Consider the following 24,301-nt stretch of genomic DNA (forward strand, 5'->3'; position numbering starts at 1 on the left):
AATGCAATAGTTGATATGTAATCGTGCAATACACTGTTACGTATTAGCCATTGCACTTATAGTGGTACATGATACATTTGTAAAATTTTAGTTTTGAGTGTACATTTATATATTAGCCGTTGCACTAAAGATCTTGTCGTCTAATATCACTCAGTTTACACTCTCACATGGATGAAAGTGGGTTCGAGCCTCAGTGGATGAGGCTTTTGTTGACTATTTATGCTTCTGTAGGTTGATTTGCATTTGTGCATAATTCAGTGAAAAGTCACTTATTATTTAAAGTGTCGGTTAACCATATTACATGTGCATATATGTTTTAAATGTTTTTATAATTCATAAATAATACTATTAGATTAGTTTTTTTTTTTTTTTCAAAATTGATCATTTATACGGAGTATATTACTGTAATGACTATTTTATAAATTTTAATGTTTTTTTCTAAATTGGACTAAAATATTTCAGTTGATGAGTTAACAGAGAAAGAAAAAAAGGAATTCAATTCTGTTTATTCGAAAATATAAATTTTAGTTCAATTAATAATTAAAAAAACATTTATAACGATTAATTTAGTTTGAGTTTTACCTAAATTAACCGAATGAACATCCTAGTCCGATTTTAAACCATCTACTTGGATTATTTTGGGAGTGTGTGGCAATTACTATTGTCTATTACAGCCCGTTTGGTTCGCTGAAAAATATTTGAAGGAAATAGAATTCAAATTTCATGAAAAACAAATTATTATGAAAATAGATTCCATTGTTTGGTTGGTGAAAAAGAAATTACTGAGAATATGAATTTTATTGTTTGGTTGGATTTGGAGTGGTAAGAAATTATGAATATAAAGACCTATACCCTTAACAATTAATAGTGATAATATATTATATTATTATCAATGAGGGTAAAATAGTCTATTTGCTCAAACTTTCTTCCCAAACTCCATGGAAAACAAAATACCACCTTCCAACTAAGAATTTGTTTTCCTTAACTTTTGGAAACTCAAGTTCCAATGGAAAACATTTTCCATCCAACCAAACAATGAAAAATCACATTTTCCTCCACTTCATGGAAAATCTTTTCCATGGAAAAGATTTTCCATCCAACCAAACACCCGTTAGTATTAGAGTTTATATTAAGTTGCACTTGAATTTGCTCAAATTTCTGAAATTCCCCTCCATTTCCCGCTCCATAGCAAGATTTGGAAGGTGATTTGAGTTATTCATCACTATGTAATGGCTTCAATAATCCGAAAACTGCTTATACCAAGGACGACGATACCCATACCCAAACGCTACGACCTAAGAACTCCAGAACCCGAGCCGGAGAGGCCATTCATCCCGTTTTCAAAGCTTCAAGAGCGGAAGCTCTTGGAAACCCATTTAGTTTCGCTTCTGGATGTGTGCAACAGTTTGTTCCAGATCAAGCAAGTCCACGCGCACGTGATCCGGCGAGGTGTAGAGCAGTGCTGCTATGTTCTTACTAAGCTCATTCGCACACTCGCCAAAATCAATGTCCCCGTGGAGCCCTACCCGCGCATGGTGTTTGACAGGGTAGAAGACCGGAACCCCTTTTTGTGGACCGCCATCATTCGCGGCTACGCCATGGAAGGGCCGTTTGGAGAGTCGGTGAGGCTGTACGGGTTGATGAGGAGGGAAGGGTTTTCGCCCGTTTCGTTTACGTTTACGGCGTTGTTGAAGGCTTGTAGTGATAGGTTTGAGGTGGAATTAGGGCGGCAAATTCATGGACAGTGTGTGAGGATTGGTGGACTCTGTTGTGATTTGTATCTGGGGAATACTTTGATTGATATGTATGTTAAGTGTGGGCGGTTAGAATGTGGGAGGAAGGTGTTCGATGAAATGCCTCTGAGAGATGTTATCTCGTGGACGTCGTTGATCTTTGCTTATGCCAAGAGTGGGGATATGGAAGACGCAGTGGAGCTGTTTGAGGAATTGCCTTTTAAGGATATGGTGGCGTGGACCACAGTGGTCACTGGTTTAGCTCAAAATGGGAAACCCATGGAAGCCATAGAGTTCTTTCGGAGGATGCAGAATGCTGGTGTGCAGACAGATGAAGTGATATTGTCTGGAGTTATATCAGCTTGTGCGCAATTGGGTTCCAGTAAGCACGCAGATTGGGTGAGAGGTGTTGCTGAGAGATCAGGATTCGGGCCTGCTGATCATGTCGTAGTCGGCTCAGCATTGATTGACATGTACTCCAAATGTGGAAGCGTGGAGGACGCCTACGATGTGTTCGAGAAAATGCGTGAGAGAAATGTGTTCTCATATAGCTCCATGATTCTTGGGTTTGCTATGCACGGCCATGCAAATTCTGCACTAAACCTGTTCGAACAAATGCTGAGAACAAACGTAAAGCCAAATGATGTAACTTTTCTTGGGGTCTTGTTAGCTTGCAGCTATTCAGGGTTGGTAGAACAAGCAAAATGGTACTTTGATTTGATGGAGAAAAAGTATGGCATTGAACCAGCTATAAATCACTATTCTTGCATGGTGGATGTTCTTGGCAGGGCTGGGAAACTAGAGCAAGCCCTTGAACTCATCAAGAACATGCCGATAAACCCTAATGGTGGTGTCTGGGGAGCCCTGTTAGGTGCTTGCCGCATCCATGGCAACCCAGATGTTGCAGAAATTGCAGCAAACCATCTGTTTGAGCTTGAGCCAGATGGTATTGGGAACTATGTCTTGCTCTCCAACATATATGCTTCAGCAGGGAGGTGGGAGGATGTGTTGAGGGTGAGGAAGATGATAAGATCAAGATCACTACGGAAGAACCCTTCAAGAAGCTGGATTGAAGGGAAAGATGGCGCGATTCATGAGTTCTATGCAGGGGATTCGATCCACCCGATGTCTGGTTCGATTAAAGAAGCACTGATGGATCTTATTGAGCAACTCAGGCTGCGTGGATATGAACCGAACCTGAGCTGCGTGCCGTATGATTTGAAGGATGAGGATAAGAAGAGGATTCTGATGATGCATAGTGAGAAGCTTGCCTTGGCGTATGGGCTGCTGGCTACTGATGCGGATTGTGCCATTAAAATCATGAAGAATCTCAGAATATGTGAAGACTGTCATTCGTTCATGTGTGGTGCCTCTGGTGTGAGTGGCAGGGAGATTATTATCAGGGATAATAACAGGTTCCACCATTTTCGTAATGGGGTGTGCTCTTGTGCCAACTTTTGGTGATATATGACACTTGCGTGAGATTGTCTAAAGGGTTTCAAAGATCCTACGGAAACTCATTTTTGGATTAGGTTTGATCAATTCAATTAAATTATTATAAGTCCGACTGACTGTACGTAGGAGCAATCCTTTCTTGTCTGATAGAAAGTAACCTATTTTACACGCCAAAACAACCATGTTGTTTAAGCAATTCACAATTTACCTCAGTTTTGCCTTTTTATTTTTTATTTTTTTTAATACTACTGACTCTATTATAATTTAGTATCTGTTCATAAGTACAAAAAAACCCTTGTCTAATAGAAAGTAATTTAATTTTTTTAAAAAATATTACTGACTCTATTTTTTTGAACTCACATACTTCCACTAGACCACAAATCCTTGACTACAATTTACCTCAGTTAAAGCTCTACCTCTTCTAATAGCTTTTAAGTTAAAATCCTAAAGCTCTACCTCTTCTAATAGCTTTTAAGTTAAAATCCTAAAACTCTACCTCTTCTAAGTTAAAATTCTAAAACTACTTTTAGGTTGAAATTCTAGAAGCTTTTAATCAAATTGACCTCAGTTAAAGCTATACCTCTTCTAATAGCTTTTAAGTTAAAATCCTAAAACTCTACCTCTTCTAAGTTAAAATTCTAAAATCTAAGTTAAAATTCTAAAACTATTTTTAGGTGTCAAAGACCTTGTAGTCCAGTGGTATCAAACCCTTCCATTTATACAGGAGGTGATGGGTTTGAGCCTTAGTGGGGTAACACTGACTCTTGTGCTTCAGTATTAAAAAAAAAAAACTACTTTTAGGTTGAAATTCTAGAAGCTTAGTCTTAAATAATTTGTGATTTATAAGTCTTAAATAATTTGTGATTTATATTTTAATTCTAGAAGCTTAGTCATTAGATGATTTGTGATTTATATTGAAATTCACAAAGTTTAGTTATGGTTAGACGATTTGTGATTTATCTTTCTCTAACAAATTAAACTGGGATCATTTATGATTTACCTTTTTCACATAAATGGAAATCATTTGTGATTTACCTTTTTCACATTAAAAAAAAAAAAAATACTTCCACCGATACCAAGTCTTTTGAAACTTAATTAGACATTTAGACTGCTTAGACCATACCATTTGCGATTTACCTTTTCCCAAAGGACTTATACAAAGTACTCCCTCCCCACGGCTCTAATCAAATTCTCTAATCAATTTTTTATGTAATTTACTTTTCTCCATATTAAGTACTTCCTACCACAACTCTAATTAAATTCTCTAATCAATTTTTATGTAATTTACCTATCACATTCCAACTCTAATCAAAATTTTTTTAAACTTAATTAAGTGAGACTATTTAAGATTTACCTTTCTAAATTTTGAAAATGAGTTTTGAAAGTTTAAAATTAATTTGACATAAATTAAAAAATATAATGTGTATTAAAAAGAAACATTAAAGCAAAATACAGTAAACACAAAGCAAAATACAGTAAACATAAAAACATCATATATATTATTCTCCTTCAATATAATACATCCTCAGAAGTGATATGGTGGAGTAGCAAAGTAAATATGGCCATACCACCGTGCTTACAACCACGGGACACCCCCCACAAAACATACAAAATACAAGATTAACATTATTATTATTATATATATTTCCTATACCATTAAAGATGGGCCGGGACAGCCTTATTTATTATAATATTGTATGAGGATGGAATATGTGATCGGAAATTAAGCTAAGGGTGTTGGTTTAATGATGGCCGGGGAGCTTCTCCTTAATCTTTTCCATAATACCCTTCTTCTCGTGATGCTCTTCTCCTCCATAACCGGTACCGCCATAGCCGCCAGTAGTGGTGGTGGTGGATTGCGACTGATAATAATCTTGATCCTTATGACCACCGCCTGGGAGTTTCTCCTTTATCTTCTCCTTCATCCCCTTCTTCCTCCTTCCACCATGCCCGTCATCCTCCGACTGCATTCACATTCACACACACACACATATATATAATATATAAACATAAATATATAATCCTTATCAGCTTGCTTTTAATTGATGAGATGAAAAGCATATTTAATAATTTGGTATCAGATTTTTTCTGATCCCATGTCAAAATTCATGGGTTTGAATTAAAAAAAAAAAAGACTATGATCCATGTGTTGCTCGTAACCCATGGAGAGTAATCGGCCCGGGGGGTTGTTGAGTATATTATAGTGTAGTGTATAAAGAGAGGCCGGAAAAGTTACTTACAGAGCTAGAGCTGGAGCTCCCAGAGCGGCGGAGGATGCCTCCGACAGTACCATGGTGCTCCCTCCCGGCTGTTTCATGTGGCCTGTAGTGCTCCCCAACCACACCGCCTATGCCGGTGGTACCGTAAGCGGCCGTGCCAGTTGTACCACCGTAAGTGCCGCCTGTCGGCCCGGTGGCTGCGGTGGTGTTTTCATACTGTCCCATGGTGCCACCGGTGCCGTGGTGGACAGGGTTGCCGTAGTCGTCAGTTTGGTGGCGGACGGGGTTTCCCCACACGTCTTTGTCACCGACGGGATTCCCCCACTCGTCAGTCTGGCGCACGGGGTTGCCGTACTCGTCCGTCCGCCGGCCGTAGTGATGTTGATCTCCATACTGAGCCATTTCTGATCTCTCAATATATATCTCTGATAATCTTCAATTCGAAAAAGCTGATATTGATATTCTGATATTCAAAGAAGCTGATATCTCTTCAATGCAACTGTGATTACTTGAATTGGATTTGTGCAGGGTTGCAGATTGTGATTATATATATAGGCCGCAGGAGAGAAGTGATAATGATGAAAGCTAGGATGGGCACAAGATTAAGTTGATGAACCTTGCAAATGCATGTGAAACTACTGGAAGAAGTATATGGCTTACACGTGGAACGTACGTTCGTGCAATTTAATCTCACTTCCAAGCTTATACATTAACGTGGGTGCACTATCCAGTCGACGAGTGTATGTGTCTGTCGGCTTTCAGATAAGATTATGGTCAAAAGATAAACAATATCTTAAATCTTAAATTTAATAACAAAAAATCCAAACATGCTGCTAAAATTAATGGCATGCATGAGAGTGGGGATCCTATGATGTATATGGACAAAAATTTACCATACGCTGGTAGATCACAATTAATACTCTAATCATACAGAATGAATCTACACAAAATTTAATCTCATAATAACGGAAACATAAGTCATGTTGATCTCTAGTCATAGTTGATGCCTTATTATGTTGCCTCTTAAACGGTAGATTGATGTTAGTCGTTTTGTCTCACACTTAACTCAGAACCCAAGATAGCAGTATGAGTACCATACTTTAGGTGCTATATAATTGTTTGTACTGCATCTCATCAATGCAGGCTTTATATAGGCGTAATGGTGAAATATGGACTAAAATTAGATGTCCAATCCAACCTATAACTTAGGGTGTGTTTGGAAGCCCGGAAAATGATTTTCGTTGACTGGGAAAAATAAGCTCATTTTGGTGAAAAATGACTTCCGCCAAATTTGAGCGGAAGTCATTATCCGTTAACAACATAGCACACGGAACTCTTAGTCCGCCGCCGGCTCAAGTTTCCGGCAAAACCAGAACAGCGATAACACATGCTTGTTTTTATTTTATTTTATTTATAATAAATATTATTAGTTTATATATTTTTATCTTTTAAATAAAATAATAAAAATATATAAATATACATTTCTACTCATTTTTCAAAAAATGAACCAAATACACCAAGATAGTTTTTCAGAATGCAACCAAACACTGAAAATCAAACCATTTTTCGAAAAATGACTCATTTTTCCAGAAAACATTTTCAGAAGTCATTTTCCTGCTTTTCAAACACACCATTAATGGACCTAGTCTACTTGCACCGCACTATTAAGACCCACGATATATAATATATATTGTATGGGAAAAGTCTTACATATGTATGATAGACCAGGGTTAATACTTACAATTAATATATGTACCGGATTATTTATAGGTAAATAAATTTAAAATGCATAATATGTTAATTCAATTGTTGATACATAATCTAAATATTAATTTAATTATTGATACATAATTAAAACATTATTTTTGGACCGGGTTCACAATACAAATTAAAGAAGATCCTGGACAATGATATAATTTTTAGGACCGGCCCTATTATCCCTATGGTTAGTTGGTTACACAAGGTTGGCCCAACAACAATTTGGATATGCCATCTGTGTTGCAAACCATGCATATATTATCCATATTGCTCTGATTCTCTTCTGGAGTCTGGTCGTGAGACCAGATGGGACTGCAAGTCTGCAACCCTAAAAATGACAACACTATGTTTGATGGAGCTTGGTAAAGTTGACTAGGGAGAATGGCTAGCTATAAATATGCAAAGTGTACATATTTACTGTAATATATATATATATATATATATATATATATGAGGTCAGGGCTTTCCGTGCGGATTGCACCATTAAGTATGCATAAATGCATCAATGTACCACAAAACATACAAAAAAAAAATGCACCACATCTAATGGTGCATTTCCGAACACTTTATGATGCATTTATGCATACTTAATGGTGCGTGACCGCAAGGGAAGCCTTGTTCGCACATGAACTTGACCGTATGTGTGTGTGTGTGTGTATATATATATATATATACGTATGTATGTATATATATATATATATATGTATGTATATATATATATATATAATATATGTATGTATGTATATTGTGGTGAGAAGAAGAAAAGGTAGAGAAGAGATGAAAGGGCATAGCACGAAAGGAAGAGGCGATGAGGATAGCCAAGGAGATTGCCTGCGGCATGGCATGCCCAATTCATGCATTCATGCATTGAATAGAATATAATGAAGCTAGCAATGCAAGGTGCAGGCAAGTCATCCTTGGCTACCAAAACGACACTTCATCCCCATGTAATGCCTCTCTTCTTTCTTATCAATCTATATATGTTCTCAATCTTTCACTTTCGAGATAATTTTCCAACCTAACCCGCCCTCTATTTATACTAGGTTTCCAAGAATAACTTTCTGCGCATTGCTCTTTATCATATTCTCTCACACTCGGACAGATTAATTTCCTAGCTTTCACTTTAATCTTCCATTTCAAAAAGCATATCTAATATAATTCCGTACACCATTATTATTAATATACATGCACACATACATGGTCAGGATGGCAAATACGTGTTGCTTTAGGATGGCATCGTTTTTTGTGAATCTATCTCCCATAAAAATACATTCACATGTAATGTAACAGTACCTGATGTGCAATGCAAAGTATGGATTCATGGTGGATATATGTATTCCACACTAGCTTTACGGCAGCCAATACATAATAAAAGCAAGAATGAATATGATCGTACGTAGCCTGTTAGCACCCATGATTGTTAAGGACGTGGAGAACACAGCTAGCTAGCGCATGCTTAATTGCTTTTATTTATTTATGTCCTTTCAGGGAGACAGGATTTCAACGATGCAGATAAATGCTCCCTCCTGTTTTATTTCTTCTTGTCGATTCAACACTCAAATTATTCACTGAGTTTAAAATTTTTAGTTATTTCAATTATTAATTAAAAACCAACCCTTATTAAAATTTTTTTTTTTTAAAATTAGAGTGCATACCTGTGGCTATGGAAGGAAGGCTACAAACCCTGAAAGGCATGAATAATATCTATCTGTGGGCAAATGCATCTTTAATTTGGTGGATTGATATTCGGATTCCAATCCTTTGCCTGATCTGAGTGTGTGTGATCTCTGAGAAAAGAAAGGAAGAATGATATCATATCTATAATCTAGCACAGGCATCATTGACTTACCGAAAAAGGGATAGTACCATTACACTTCCACTGTCTTGCAGGAATAATGACTTTCAACGTTCAGCCTCATCACCATTATCTACTCTTTCAGTACGCAATTATAATTCAACTCAGAATATTAACACGTGGCCACTTTATATCATGTCTTCAACTACATTGCCAATGCCCTTTCACCTAATCTTCCTTCACCACTAAAACAAGCAATGGTGCTACTCACTTTTTACAGCAAAAGTTTTACAGTATACATTCACGTGTCTAAAATCGGTTAGAAACTGCAAAAATAAACATCAAAGCCACCAATACAATCACGAAAAATATATACATGTTTCCCTGTTCCTGTTCCTAATTGAGAACTTATTCTCAGCCCCCTATAGTGTGAAGTTATGCTTCAACCATGAACTAAAGATGGAATCCACAACCCTTTATGACTGAGTCTGCTGATTGGGCACTAGCTACTAGATTGAATTCATGAAAAGATACTGCAAATTTACCCCATAACACTGCATTAATTACTATGAGAAAAAAACTAGAGAAACATCTAGCAAGTCAAACATACTCTTGACATACACAGTAAGATTAGTTCTTGGCATATGTAACAAAGTCCGTACACATTGGATGTCAGAATTTCTCATTCACATATTTAACAGCTACTGCCTCCAAAATTCAGCTGATCATTACTGCTGCTTGATCAAAATTCATCAAACTTTATATGAGCTAAGCATTTGGCTAGCAAACTCACAAGGGCACCACACAGTTGGTTTATAATCTTTGAGACCACTTGGCCTGTTGGTTCAATCATATCATATGGATCAGATTGTTTACACTTCACAGTATTTTGGATAGAGAATCACATGGGATCCATAAATGAAAGATAAAAGTGTAAGTTACCACTCATGTTTTCAGGGATGACACAGAAAACCCCTGTGAGAAATTATGTGACTGTGGATATGTTATATGTGCAGTCTTCAAATTTGCAATCAGTTCTTTTATTTGAGATGGCAACAGGTAAACCTCTTGAGCTTGCTTCTTTGTTACCCATTCTTCTATGCTCCTGCATAAAATTCACACCTTAAGAAAATACATTTGAGAGAACAAGTTATACATGATCACACCCCAAAATCTTGGACTGGTCAATAAGTCTCCAGTCAGGATAAAAAGGGAAAAGGTGTTCAGAACTATATTAAAACATGTGGCACATATATTTTGTGATTAAATGCTGTAAAGAAGGATATGGACGCATACAATGCCTGCCAAAGCCCATCACATGTACAAAAATATACTTGACCTTAAATTCAGTGTTTGTATTTTCTTGATCAGATCAGTTAGCATTCAAGCAGCAGTTCTTCTCAATGGCCAAAATTTTTGATAATCAAATATATTCCATTACGATACATAGTTAACAAGCAACCAATTGTTCCATTTTTTAAAAGATAAGAGTCTCTTGGATAGATAAACTTTCCACATCATTTTTTTATGAACTGCTTGTCTCTCCCATATAACACAAGATTTGAATAAACCATTATATTTTGAATCTTTCTTAGATACTACCTGCTGAAACTATCTTATGAAACTGCTTTTTTGTCCTTCTATTAGGAATTGGAATGCAAAAGGCCTTGTCAGGTGCCAACATTCAACTTTCCATAACCACACCTGAAACTCTCCCCGATCCAGATGTAAAAGAAAAAGGGGATAGGGATGGTATAAGGTAAATATGCACACAAATACACACATGTATAAATTAAACATCTGGTTTTGTAAGATATGATAGTTGAAAGGCAGACCTAGTTTCAAGCTGCACATCATTGTTGTTAGCAGAAAATAAGACCTTGATCACAGGATACACATTAATCTTGGGAGCTGGTTCTAAGGCATGCAAACAAAATCCAGCATAGCTCCATGCATTTGGATTCAAGAGAACAATTTGTAGGGAATGACATTTGTTATGCAGATCTCTAACCACAGTCCTAAATGATAGTTCATCCTTTGCACTTTCAAGCAACTGACTTGTGAACATCCTCTCAAAGCTATAATTCCTGTATTTGGAACTTACTAGTTAGTGCATTCTACTCAAATGAATAAGGAAAGAAAGATGAATGAAGATAAAGCACAAAGCTAAAGTAAGTAGCTAACCTAAATAAATCATAAGCTCCATTGGCAGGTAAAGAAGTTGAAATGTAGAATTTATAGAGTCGAACTCCACCATCCAGAGGTACACGATCATTATGGCTAGGATATGCACCAAGAAGACATGAACATTTGGGACAAAAAAATTCAATCCATTCAATATCTTTTGAAAGATAGGAGGGTCTTGCCATGAAAGCATCTCCAAGAAAACCATTCAGAAATATTTTTTGATTCACAGGGAGTTCCAAATCCACAACAGATTCATGCTGCCCCAAAAGATTTTCACATGGATCAAGAGTGCAACAATTTACAAAGTGGCTCTTGTTAGTTCCCTGCACTTCTTTGCAAATATTTTCACAGCAGACATTTTTCTGTTGATCATTCTCATTACCAAGCATGGAGTTATTCAAATAACTGATGTCGTCTGATTTCAGGTCAGAATCATATTTCTTGAGTTTGTTCCTTTCAGGGAGTTCACACTCCAGAAGGTCATCTGTGCTTATAATAACAGATGTTTTACTCAATAGACACAAGCCTGCTGTACAATAATAAGATTTTGCATAATTCATTACCAGCTTTTCACTTACACCCCCAAATGAGCAACAACATGTCCCAAACCAATTGTCTGCAACATCTCTCCAGTCAACTGATGGCATCTCTTTGAAAACTCTGCATAAAAGTTATAGAGCAACAATAATACAATATGAAGTCATTTGCAGTTATGTACCTAAACAAGTATACAATAAAGAGTAGAGACCATCTAAGAACCAAATCCGTAAGTCTAACGGCTCAGTTTAAAGTTCCAAAAGCCCTAAATTTAATTATTTGCTCATGCAAAGTCTGTTGAACCATATTCTATTCATCACCACTGATTGGAAACAATTTGAACTCTCTAACCCTTATGCACCTAGTACACCAATATAGACATGGTAAAATTATGCAACAAGTCACATTGTTTAGTTTATTATAATATAATGTCTTTCTGAATAATTCATTTTCTTGAAAAGAATGTGCCATAAAAAATCTAAAATATGAATAATAAATGTGTTTGAAAAAGAAACATTTTGGCTCTTTATAACGAAATTTATTAAGAGGAATTGACAAAGTAGGATTCTGCATCTCAAGAAAAGTACTGGATGCAAAGACTACCTCATCAGGTATGGTCTTGGAATAGAAGGCATTCACAACCTTTCTAGGATTCAATCCATGACCAAAGGGTCAGCAGGATAAGTACATGATCACCACTAAACCCCAATTTTTTGGACTCAAAATCTCAAAATAATCAACCTTCTCAAAATATATACCACAAATCTTTTCATTTTGATGGAGCAGAAGATTTATGGGTAAGTGTGACTTAGATTACATACCACATGTGAGTATGTGACCATTTAATATGGGAATATAAAGAATGTCTATTTGTCATTGCCTGAGCATGTCTATGTGTGAACAGAGAGAGAGAGAGAGAGAGGTCCTGCCTGATACCCCTGGTCAACTTTGTTGTGCAACTTCTGCAGTAAAAGTTCACTTCCCCAGCAGCAGACAATCGTTGTAAATCTAAGGTTCAAAATGATATATAGTCAGGATAACACAAAAATGAAGCACAATAAACTTTTTTGTGTTAGGAAATCTAAATTTCTAATTGCATTGAGGAAACCAGCAAGTGCTTTAATTAAACTGAATAACATCTTAATATGATAGAACTATCACTTATGAGATTTAGCCAAAACGCACTACACTTTTAGCCCCTCATGTTACATTTTGCAAGAAGACATTCAATGGTTAGGAAATGCAAAGCAGAAGTCTTTCTTAAATAAGCATGCTACTTAAAGTTCATACAAGTAAACCCAAAAAACTGAGAATATTTACTTGATAAACTCAGTATCTTCAGATAAGATAGTTCTTTCTTCCATTTTTTACCACTTTCTTTTGGTGGTGGGGTTGGGTGGGACTGACAAAAAGCATGCCAAAGATTTGAGTTTTGAAATCCTTTATTAAGGCATGCCTCTGAGCACAACATGAGAAAACAACCCGCCAAAGGCTTATCAATGCACTAAACATCCACTTCATACAAATTATTGGATAACATTAAATATAGGAATGTTTACAGTTGTGTACAAGGATGATAGCAAAAACACAAAAGACAGGAAACAAAATTGTATAGGCATTCATAGCAGTTAATGTAAAAAAAAAAAAAAAATGTTCACTTTGATCATCCCAAAAAAATCACATTTTCAAAACAATGGTGACGATAAAAATAAAATAAAATGCATTCATAATATACTCACCAGAGGCAGCAGAGAGTTCATTTACCCCATCCAACGCCAAACTTTCGTTATTGCATTCTTCTATTTCAAGTGAATTTAGGATAGAATCAAAATTGGAGCCGAGTGGATGATCAACGGGAAGAAGAAGAGCGAGCTTAACTTCAATATGATCGTCGAGAGTTCTCGAGTGAACGGGAGATTCGAAATCGACCACGACCCTAGGAATAGGTACTCGAAGTGAGGTCTCGATTTGACACTCGGTTTCAAAGAAGCTTACAGTGAGCAGAGACTGCTCGAAGACGGCGTCGACGCGAAGGTGGGCGCAATGAACTGCGGGTTTGATGTTCGCGTTGAAGAGGTATAATCGGAGAATTGGGACGTGAGACTGAGCTTCCCATGTGAATCTCCATTCGCTAGGGTTTTCGGTGGCGCGAAGACGAGGTTCAGATGAACACATCGTTTCCTGATAGTTTTGATCGTTTTCTGATTTGGCGGTAATTTTAACAGTGTTAATGGGCCACATGACCCGGTCTGGTGTAAAGTTTAATTGGGCCTGTCTTTGTTAATGTGGTTTAGTCATGGCCACTGTTCGGTTTTGGTTTCGGAACCGGCGGTTCGCGGTTCTGAAATCGGCAAATCGGAATCAAATTTTTCAGGTACGGTTCGGAACCAGCGGTTTCAGTTCGAATCATCGGTTCGGAAGCGAATTTTTTAAATTTTTATTTATAATTTTTGTTTTAATTTTTAAAATTGTCTAAATTCAACAATTAATATTTTTTTTGAAAAGTCTTCATTCTAAAATGTTTTAAAATAGTTATATTAAATATTTAAATTTCAAAGTTAAATTATATTAAAAAGTTGAATTTTAAAATTTTATTTAAAGTTTAAATTTTAATTGAATAATAATTAAACTTTAACCAAATAATAATTAATAATTAATTTTTTTTAGTTTTTCTGGTTTGAAACCGCAACGGGAATCGGAACGGTTCCGGTCTGGTTCTAACAGTGCATGGTTCCGGTTCGAATCGAACCGTGATCATCCCTAGGTTTGTCTCCTAAGATCATTTTTTCTTTTCTATTCTACAATTTTCTATTTATTTGGAAAAATAAAAATTCCTCCATTAGTAAATAAATCATCAAATATAGTGGGGTATAAGTGTATAACTAAGAGTTGTGAATTTCTTTTAATTTAACCAGACGTGTTGAGTTCAAACTTGAAGAATGCAATTGTCTTAAAAGTCTAAGAATAACAATTTCTCTCCAACTTTATGAGATCCCTATTACTCACGCAATGGGGGCAGGGGCAAAATTCAAGGAAAGGGGAGTTGTATCAATTTTTCATCGGGACAGAGATACACTTAAGGGTGAGTATCTGTCAATCGATGGTTTTTGTTCGATTAAATATAATCGAATTTTTTCGTAAAGAGTTAATTCCATTTTGGTCCTAGATTTATAGGTGGCATTCCACTTTTAGTCCTCTTTTATCAAAACATCCACATTTGGTCCTAGTATTATTGTGGCATGACCATTTTTTGTCCTCCGTCAACAAAATTGTTGAAATGTCGTCAAATACAATGGTTTTTCAATCATTTTTATACAAAGTAAGTTGACCCCGCTATATTTTTATGTTTTAGTTTTTTTTGAAAAAAATCTGTAATTAAAGACCGAAATGCCTTTGTATTTAACGACATTTCAACAATTTTGTTGACGGATGACCAAAAATGGTCATGCCACAATAATACTAGGATCAAATGTGGATGTTTTGATAAAAGAGGATTAAAAGTGGAATGACACCTATAAATCTAGGATCAAAAATGGAATTAACTCTTTCGTAAAATATATAAGTTCATTTTATTTATTTGATTAATGCTAAAAGACTAAATTAATAAAGAAAAAAATAATATCTTAGTATTCATAATCAATTAAAATTAATGTCTTCAAAGTACAATAATAGTTTAGTGAGATATAAATGAACTATATTTATACATTATATAGTTATTAAATGCCTTGCAATCCAATAAGTGGTTAAAATTAATATGATAGACCATGGACTTGCAAAATGTAAATGTGATGAGGTTGATTTTTTTTTTCTTTAGATTAATCTTCAATTATAACTGATCGAAAAACTGAAATAACCATTTTTTACCTTTATAATTGAAATCAAAATATAGGATGGTTCGATTTTCTGTTGTTGGTTTTTCAATCGGTCCGGTATTTTTCTCACCCCTAGATATGCCTCTCCGCCCCATTCCATCACTGGTATTTAATTAAAGACTTAGTACTAGACTAATATTTGAATTTGGTGTTTAAATTAAAATTTTAATATTTAAATTTTTTACTTAAATATAGAAACTACTAATTTGACTGGGGACATTGATCCTCATTCCTTGAAAATTCTTCATGGGGATAGGGATGAGATGGAGACTGAGATGGGGTTGCGGGTACTGAAATGAGGAGTACACTCCCCCTCCCGCACCATTGTTATCCTTGCTTAAACTCATAAGAGAGTTTTGCCACTTTAAAAGAGAGACAAAATTATTCCTTATTGTGAATACTTTCCGGTTTTAATGTCCAAAGGTCCAATAACCATTTATAATCTAACTGCTACTGAACCGAGACCAAATAACTTGAATCATGTACATTTCAATGTGGTCATAATCTGAAGTAAAAATTACTCATTAATAACATGTTAGAGATTGATCTGTCATTACAAAAACTATGAATTACAACAGAACATGGCATATGTTCTCAGACATTCACTGACTAAGAATGAAACTCATTACGATTGTGCCGTTAACACAAGGCATAGATTAAAAAAAAATCACAAGAACAAGCACTAAGACAAACAGAATCATCCAATGATGCATTCAAAGTCCTAAAATTGCTGAGATTGATAAGAGAATCCTCTTCTGCTCCTCATATATCCAGGCTTCTTCTTATTCATCTTCTTGAATTAAAAAAAATTAGTAAAATGCGTTTGCGTAAGCAGCTTCGGGATGGTAATAAAGCATCTCTCTCAGCATCAACTCTCTAATCACTGGTTCTCCAATGCTCTCATCAATGTCAAGATTTAGAGGAAAGCAAGCAGGCGGGCTATTAAGGGGATCGTAAAGGTCCGACAGGTAAGGGTGATGGAGAGCTTCTGCAACCGTGATTCGTTTTGATGGATCAAAAACAAGCATCTGCTGCAACAAGTCTAATGCCAAAGGATCGGCCTGGGGGAACAGAGAAGAGAAGTGGATTCCTCGGGAGAATGGGAGGGATCGAATGAATTTCTTGGCCTTCGAGTTGTCTATAAACCGGAGATCAGCTTCGGGTTGGGTACCGAGAACATTGATGATGAGTTTAAGCTGGTTGAGGCACTCGGAGCCTTGAAAGAGGGGTTTCCGGCCAAGAATCTCGCCAAATATGCATCCAACAGACCACACATCAATGGAGGTTCCATAATTATCAGACGAAAGAAGTAGCTCTGGTGCTCGATACCATCGAGTGACTACATATTCAGTCATGAACTGCCCATTGTCCCGGGTCGTTCTAGCTAATCCAAAATCACATATCTTCAGCTCGCAGTTGGCATTCACGAGGAGATTCCCTGGCTTCAAGTCCCGGTGCAGAATGTTAGCCGAGTGGAGATAGTTCAAACCTTGAAGCAGCTGATTTCACAATACATAAAAAACACAAGAAAACATCAGCAACTAATTTTAGGCATTAGAAGATTCATAGAACAGATTCTCGAGTTACAGCCAACTATCCCTAAACAAAATCTTCATATATCAAGAACACTAAACACTATAAACATAGGTATAACGCTAAAAGTAATGGGAACAACATTGGCAACAAATTAAAGGTTAACGAAGTAGAAGATAGTACCTGGAAAAGAAAATATTTGCAGTGATCATTGGAGAGCGTCTGAGACGACTTGATGATATGATGCAGATCAGTATCCATCAACTCGTAAACCAAATAAACATCCTTGAAACTTCTCCTATGAACCGGCATCATAACGTCCTTCAAAGCGATCACATTCTCGTGCCTAATGTGGCGCAGAAGCTGCAACTCCCTTAGAGTCCTCAGGGCATCAATTCTATTGGAGAACACATCATTGATCTTCTTGATTGCCACTTTCTCATTACTCTCCCTGTTCACCGACGAACACACAACCCCATATGCCCCTCTACCTATGGGCTTGATCGGAATGTACTTTGTATCCACTTCAAACACTGTTTGCCACATTCTGTAATAATGCTTCCCCGGCGCCCAAATTCCGTTCGGTGGCTCCGCCGCCGTCGCCATTCCGCTGCTATTTTCCATCACAAATTCCCCCAATCAATCACGAAACAATTCAACTAATTAACTAATCGTAATTCACAGGTAAGATAACCCTAAGCTAATTCCCTGGCCTCCATATATAATCAACTAATCCTACTCCTAATTAAGATGGGATTGCGAAATTGAAGTAAAATTATTCGCTCACAATGATAAATAACAGAGTAAAGGGGCGGGGAATCGATGCTTACTTTCCGGCAATTCGATCTCGGGCGATCTTCTGTTCTTTCCCTTTTTCAGTCTCGAGATTTTTTTAATTCCCGAATGTGCACTTTCCTTTATCTTCAATCTTCCACAACTTCTCCAAGACTGCGACTTTATCCACTCAAAAGGATTCTCGTCTCTGAACAAGTAAACCCCAGATTTATTCTTTAACCCTCACAGGAATTCTTCTATTTTATTGGAAATTTCTCCGGTGATACATAGATACATTATACATGCATATGCATCAGCCATAAGGGGGGGTGGATATAGAAACAGAAAGAGACAACCCAAAAAAAAAAAAAAAGGAAAGAAATTGGGTTTTGGAAAGATAAAGATTATCGATCTCCAAGAACACGACAACCTAGTGGCTGTTTTTCTCACCACTCCGGAAAATCAGTTCGATTTGCGTCAAATTATTCATCTGCTGTCGTATGCTGATTCATGCATGGAACAGTAGCTTAAAGCTATGATTATAATTCGGTTGTTACTAAAATTTGTTTTCAAAAAAAAAAATTAGTTTTAATTTAATGCGGAGGGGATTTTCGGATGAGCTTTGAATCTTGAAGCCGACAGCGCAGCCGAGTGGGGCTGGGGCACAGTGGTGTAACGTGGGAGCCGTGGGCGAGATTAGAGAGATCACGGCTCGGCTTAATTACGTTGTTAAGGATGCTTGTTAATTAATCTGTTGTTGTTGATTAGTTGAGGAATATGCTGTTGGGTTTGGGAAGATTCGTGATGTTTAATTGGTTGGCGTTGTGTATAATCAACCTCGCGGGGGGAGAGAGATGAGACATTCCGTAATGGGATACTGTTGCCGACGGCTGACGGCGCCTTAACGGAATGGCGAGGCCACGTGGAGAGGCGCGCATAGGCCGGCGGCGATCTATTCACAAAGCGGCTGCGTGGGTGGGGAGGTGGGACCCCCACTTTTTCCCTCTATTTCGTTTTCCTTTACTTGTCCGGTTTTCCCGATTATTATTATTATTATTATTATTTTTTTCTCAAAGCAAAAAACATACCATCACAATTTCATGAATTATATATTGGCGTGTTTATTGAGCTAAGCAAATGTATTCATGTGAATCTTGTTTTTCAAATGGAAAAATGCTTTATTTTTTTTTCTAAAAAAAATCTTCATAAATTATTATATATAGAGAATAAGTTGAAAAAATATTTGTGGAGCTCACCGACATTTTCTAGGCACTTTCTTTTTAAATTATTATACATATATATATATATATATATATATATATGCTTAGGCTCTGGTGCAAGAAGGCCTCAAGTGCGAAAGTAAGGAAAAATCTAAGCCTTTGAACTGGTCAAATTAAATCAACGACTCTAATACAAATAAATTGTGCTTCTAATTTACACGACGGTCATCTTCTCCAGTAAACCATCTCAGGGTGGCTATTATTTTTTGTTGTTCTGAATCAATTAACTACTACCTAAACATGGCTTATTAGAGCTTGAAGGGATCAAGTACTCAAAAATATCCTACTTGTTATCATCTCCATGTCGAGAAGCTAGAATATAATGCATGCTAATTAGATTGTGAATTAGTGAAAAACTCCAAGGCCAACAACTCAATTTACAAATTATTTGATACTCTTGTTCTTGCTGGTTGAGCAAGTGTCAGATAGTTGAGATTTATAAAATTTTTGTTTCATATTTATCCTTTTTTTTCTTTATATATAAATAAATTAAAATTACTATAAAGCATGAGTGAATACTGTTCAATACCTCCAAGAAAGTTTTAGTATTGAAAGAATATATTTATTAATTATTGCTTCGATATTGAATATATAATTTCTAATTATATTTACAAATTACAATTTAAGGTTAACATATATATATATATATATATATATATATATATATCCCAATAAAAAAATTGGAATAAGGTCTAAATTGACCACTAAACATAACCTGAAAGCAATTAGGCCACTAAACCGAAAAAAAAATACAATTAGGTCACTAAACACCTCAAATGTATGCAATTTCACCTGATAGCAAGTGGTCACCTATTTTTTATGAATATAATTATATTAACTTTTATTTAAAAATTATTTTAATAAATTTTTTTAATAAAAAACTTTAAAAAAAAAAACGCAGGGGTGGCCGCTGAGCAAGCCACCCCCTCCTTCGTCAACGGGAGACGAAGACAGGGGGTCTTCATCGGAGATGGCGCCACAGGCCACCCCAGCCCCTTCCCCCTTCTCCCTTCTTCTTCTCCGGTGGAGATGAAGACAGGGGGTCTTCGTCTCCGACCGGAGACGAAGATAGATCTCTTGGTACGAAGAGCTTCTCATCGTCTCCAACCGGAGATGCCATCTCCGACGAAGACAGGTCGACGAAGGAGGGGGTGGCCTGGCCGGCGGCCACCCCCGACAGTATTTAAAAAAAATTATTAAGATGATTTTAAAATAAATTAATTTAATTAATCGGAAGAAATGAATTAATGGTGACTTGCTATCAGGCGAAATTGCATACATTTAGTGTGTTCAGTGGCTTAATTATACTTTTTTTTTTTTCCGTTCAGTGACCTAATTACATTTTTCGGCTATGTTCAATGGCCAACTTGAACCTTATTCCAAATAAAAAAAACTAATAATCAATTAAATTAATAAAAATCTAAAATTTTAATTTGAATATTAGTTGGAATTATCTTAATACTTTTTGCCATTATCAATAATATAATAGTCCAATATAGATAATGAAACGTATAAATTTTGATTTAATTAAACAACTTAGCTTGTTTTAAATGAATCTTGTTTGAGTTAATTAAGCAAACTTTGTATGATTTAAGTTGGATTATTATAGTATAATGTTTCAAAAAGTCAATTAAGTAATATGGTAAGTTTGTAACCTTCTCTAAAAATGTGCCATGATGGACCGGTGAGAATTATCGTTTTGTGGAGTGATAAACAATCAACATCACACTAATACCATCCTTTATTCCTTTAAAATCATTCATGTACATAACTAGCAAGGATATGAGATTCCATGGGTTGGGTGTGGTTGGTAAGCTGACACTCCACCACCGACTAACTCTAAGCCAAATATTCATTCAAAAAGATAAAATTATGTTACAAGAAAATAACAAAATACCTAGAAAACTAATAACAGATTAAATATTTACAACTTAAATACTTATAGATGGTATATTACTCCAATATCAATTATTATTTTCAAACTCATCAAATCTTCTTGTATCAATTTATTCGTCAAATTCAATACCTCAATATATCCAAACCCATCAATATTAAAACTAAAACTCAATTAAAATCTCAAACAATATAACTTGGGTATTCAACTCAGACACATACAGGTGTAATTAACGTATGGATTAGTATTCATAATGTGTTATTCATGGGTAGTGTCTTAGTACATAACATGGCACTGTACTGTATCCATATCAGGCTGCTGGCCGGCATGGGTTGACCTATACTGCCTAGAAAGCAATCCCCAAATTAATGAGTTTGATAATTGCATTATTCAAGGGATCGAATCATTATTGTTGCATATATATGTCGTATGTGTGTATGTATATATATTGTTATATTATATAAAAAGGTTTTCATTTATGTGTATTATAAAAGTCGATCGAACCCCATAAACGTAATGCGCCCAACTTGGATTCCATTTCCTCCGGCCTACAACACCAAGTGGATTAGACAGACTGGGATTGATCAATATATTTCACTTTTTAGAAAAACAAAAACGTTTATTTATTGACAAATTAAAGACAAAAATAAATAAACCTTAAAAACAAAAAGTTAACATCTCGGACATTTCCAGGAGATCCCAATAATTGAAGTTTTTTTTTTTTTTTTTTTTTTTTAAATTTTTTTATTTTTGGTGCAACGAGATGACTACTCAGATCAGAGTGAATCTGTATTACATCCTCAACTTTTAAGTTGAAGTCTCAATTGCATCTAATAAGAGAAGATTAATAGTGGAGGTTGATACAACTCTATAGTCTCTCAATCATCTGTTGTCAGCTCCAAATTTGTCATAAAATCAACATTTTTGTCATCTTCCCTCAAAATATGAGTGATCTTCGAAATCTAAGTTTGTGATAGAATTTCATTCCTTGCAATTTGACGAGTAATAGAGTTGCGGCTTCTTGTCTAGATCAGACGTGATATTTCTCTGGATGATATTCACAACTTCGAAATATAACTTAACTTCAATGGTCCTAATAAAGATTTAGTTCTTGATTAACCTGACTCCCTTTTATTAATTAGACTTCAAAATTTCGCTGTAAAATTATTTGTCCAGCATGATGTAGTAAATACGGTGATTCCTACGGATACGTAGAAGTGTGTGAGCTCGGCGTCTTAACAGCTGGTCAAACGATCCCAAGCTGATAATGGGTAGGTGCAGGGTCGGATTTTAGGGCGTGCAAGATGTGCAACAGCACAGGCCCCTAGTCCAGCCCTGGCCTAATAGTTGGTATATGTATGTGTGATTATATTGGTCCAAAATTAGGTTTTTTTTTTGCATTTTTCTCTTTGCAATTTTTCTTCAATTCACAGTTTATTTATACTTTGATAGGGTCTCACTTATTTACCAGCACAGGGCCACGCAAATCAAAAAATCGACCATGGATAGGTGGAAAAGCCAAAGTCCCTCCTTGTCGCCATAAATGCGATATTTATAGGGGTGGGGATGGGACGCATGCCGAAGGCCCAACATGACCGACACGTGTTGAACATGCACTAGGGAAGCTCAAGAACGGCGCCTCCCCTGCCACGTGTTACAAGATACCTGTCTGTCCACTGAGATATCTAGGTCCGTGAATCAAAGAAGATCAGCTCGGGAAGGTCATCCCGACCTGAGAAGGTCGGAAGGGTTATTCCTGCGGCAAGGCGCTGCGACATCTTCCATTTAGCTCGGCTACCGATTTTAGATTAGGGAGGTCAAGTTGCTGGTCGGCGAAGGTTGGGAATGGTCCTTCTCGGCAGCTCGCACGGGTACCAAACATTTATACGGTACGGGGGGAGATACTCGGGGAGTACAATATTCCTTATCAGAGCCTAATCTTAGCGGTGAAATCAATAATTCATTACCTCTATGATCCCATGCTCCAATCACTTCTTCTTCTTCTTCTTCGTTTTAATAATTAATTTGGAATGAGTTAATTAAGAATTTGAGATTTTTTTTTGGAAGTGGGAATTGAATTTAATTGGGATTTAGATATACTATGTTTGGTCTGAAACAATGAAACTTGTCATGAATTATTAGTCGAGTGAAAATTTTGTATGCATTTTTTGACATTATTCATAGGACTATATATAGTACATCCATAGAAGGGTTAAAATAATATTCCCTATGTATTATTGGAAAGCATATTGGTATCAGAGAGACAGAATGCAGAGTTATATTATTGTGTTTCGTTCAATTATTAGTACAAAAAAAACCGAATGGCTTTAAAAAGGAAAAAAAAAGAAGATAATAATTGGAATAAGGCCAAAAGATAGGGACAAACTTGCCCATAACCTTCGTCTAACATTAATATTCCCTCCCCTTTTTCATCTCACGAGTGCTTTAATGGTGCTAATTAGGGCTGACGCCTTTTCCCACCATTCATTAATAAAATAAAAATAAAAATAATTGTCCTCTTTTATTTTTATTATTTTTATTGAGAGATGGAAAAATTCGCTAGAGACTCTATATAATGGGTTTGACTGAGAGAGTGGTGGTAAGGATCAAACTCATAACTTTTAGGTACGAAAATTATATTCTACCTATTCAATCGACTTCTTTTATTAATAGATAGAATAGAATGGCATAATAGAACCTTAGATGGAATTAGTATTTAATGTTCTAATTGTTAAGGCGTGGGCTTGAAATATTGAGTCTAACATCTTGTCATTAAAATGTGACGTTCACTACTACACAAGTATAAGAAAATAAAATAACATATTTATTACTAGTTATAATTTTTGACATAGTAGTAAGCGCTTGTGCTTGTGTTTCATCATGATCAAATAAACATTTATTAACAGTTGATTCAGTGACTAGCTTTTTAATATCAAGAGTGTTATAAGGGTTTTATAATTTTGACTCAATTTTCTAATACAATAATAACAAGTAGTTCATTAACAATGTTTAGAATTCTACATAAACAACACATTAAATATTAGTTTTTAAAGAAATTGATTAATTCAAATTATAATTCCAATCTTTTCCTCATTTTAAATCTTAGATTAGCTAGACACATATTTAATTTGAAATTGTATTTTATCGCATATATAGTTAGAAAAATAACATATTTTTTTAAAAAAAACAAATCATGTAACACTATGCACATTTTGTAAAACGAGATTAATTCAATTAAATTTCAATTGGATCTACATATCTCGT

At 35.8% G+C, this 24,301-nt stretch overlaps 4 protein-coding genes across 6 annotated transcripts; 1 reads left to right on the forward strand and 3 right to left on the reverse strand.

Moving 5' to 3' along the window:
- Positions 1-1,170: 1,170 nt before the first annotated feature.
- Positions 1,171-3,455, forward strand: LOC116011995 (pentatricopeptide repeat-containing protein At5g44230). Its single transcript, XM_031251448.1, has one exon. It carries the CDS (start codon positions 1,230-1,232, stop codon positions 3,195-3,197), a length of 1,968 nt encoding a protein of 655 aa, XP_031107308.1. The 5' UTR covers positions 1,171-1,229; the 3' UTR covers positions 3,198-3,455.
- A 1,204-nt stretch (positions 3,456-4,659) lies between these two features.
- Positions 4,660-5,943, reverse strand: LOC116011952 (late embryogenesis abundant protein-like). The gene is made up of 2 exons (XM_031251393.1): positions 5,429-5,943; positions 4,660-5,152 (listed from the first exon to the last, which is right to left on the reverse strand). The coding sequence occupies exons 1-2, from the start codon at positions 5,807-5,809 to the stop codon at positions 4,931-4,933; spliced, it is 603 nt and encodes a 200-aa protein (XP_031107253.1). The 5' UTR covers positions 5,810-5,943; the 3' UTR covers positions 4,660-4,930.
- Positions 5,944-9,491: 3,548 nt separating this feature from the next.
- Positions 9,492-13,860, reverse strand: LOC116011922. 2 transcript variants are annotated; one of them, XM_031251355.1, is made up of 6 exons: positions 13,424-13,860; positions 12,614-12,692; positions 11,145-11,807; positions 10,796-11,047; positions 9,903-10,065; positions 9,492-9,797 (listed from the first exon to the last, which is right to left on the reverse strand). In XM_031251355.1, exons 1-5 carry the CDS (start codon positions 13,857-13,859, stop codon positions 9,906-9,908), a joined length of 1,590 nt encoding a protein of 529 aa, XP_031107215.1. In that variant the 5' UTR covers position 13,860; the 3' UTR covers positions 9,492-9,797; positions 9,903-9,905. The 2 variants fall into 2 exon arrangements, with proteins under 2 accessions (XP_031107215.1, XP_031107214.1); XM_031251354.1 differs by having other exon boundaries at positions 9,501-10,065.
- Positions 13,861-16,051: 2,191 nt separating this feature from the next.
- Positions 16,052-18,557, reverse strand: LOC116014474 (mitogen-activated protein kinase 7-like). Of its 2 annotated transcripts, none has more exons than XM_031254534.1 (3): positions 17,920-18,554; positions 17,273-17,702; positions 16,052-17,055 (listed from the first exon to the last, which is right to left on the reverse strand). In XM_031254534.1, exons 2-3 carry the CDS (start codon positions 17,693-17,695, stop codon positions 16,366-16,368), a joined length of 1,113 nt encoding a protein of 370 aa, XP_031110394.1. In that variant the 5' UTR covers positions 17,696-17,702; positions 17,920-18,554; the 3' UTR covers positions 16,052-16,365. The 2 variants fall into 2 exon arrangements, with proteins under 2 accessions (XP_031110394.1, XP_031110395.1); XM_031254535.1 differs by having other exon boundaries at positions 16,366-17,055; positions 17,273-17,699; positions 17,920-18,557.
- Positions 18,558-24,301: the final 5,744 nt, after the last annotated feature.

The sequence above is a fragment of the Ipomoea triloba genome, chromosome 3 (assembly GCF_003576645.1).
Source record: "Ipomoea triloba cultivar NCNSP0323 chromosome 3, ASM357664v1".
NCBI lineage: Eukaryota > Viridiplantae > Streptophyta > Magnoliopsida > Solanales > Convolvulaceae > Ipomoea > Ipomoea triloba.

Coding starts and splice junctions, on each gene's coding strand:
- LOC116014474 (XM_031254534.1), bottom strand. CDS start 17,695: ATGGCGACGGCGGCGGAGCCACCGAACGGAATTTGGGCGCCGGGGAAG. Junction 17,056..17,272: donor GCAAATATTTTCTTTTCCAG/GTACTATCTTCT, acceptor TTGTGAAATCAG/CTGCTTCAAGGTTTGAACTA.
- LOC116011995 (XM_031251448.1), top strand. CDS start 1,230: ATGGCTTCAATAATCCGAAAACTGCTTATACCAAGGACGACGATACCC.
- LOC116011952 (XM_031251393.1), bottom strand. CDS start 5,809: ATGGCTCAGTATGGAGATCAACATCACTACGGCCGGCGGACGGACGAG. Junction 5,153..5,428: donor GGAGCTCCAGCTCTAGCTCT/GTAAGTAACTTT, acceptor ATGTGAATGCAG/TCGGAGGATGACGGGCATGG.
- LOC116011922 (XM_031251355.1), bottom strand. CDS start 13,859: ATGTGTTCATCTGAACCTCGTCTTCGCGCCACCGAAAACCCTAGCGAA. Junction 12,693..13,423: donor TGAACTCTCTGCTGCCTCTG/GTGAGTATATTA, acceptor TTTGAACCTTAG/ATTTACAACGATTGTCTGCT. Junction 10,066..10,795: donor GATGTGCAGCTTGAAACTAG/GTCTGCCTTTCA, acceptor AATTTTATGCAG/GAGCATAGAAGAATGGGTAA.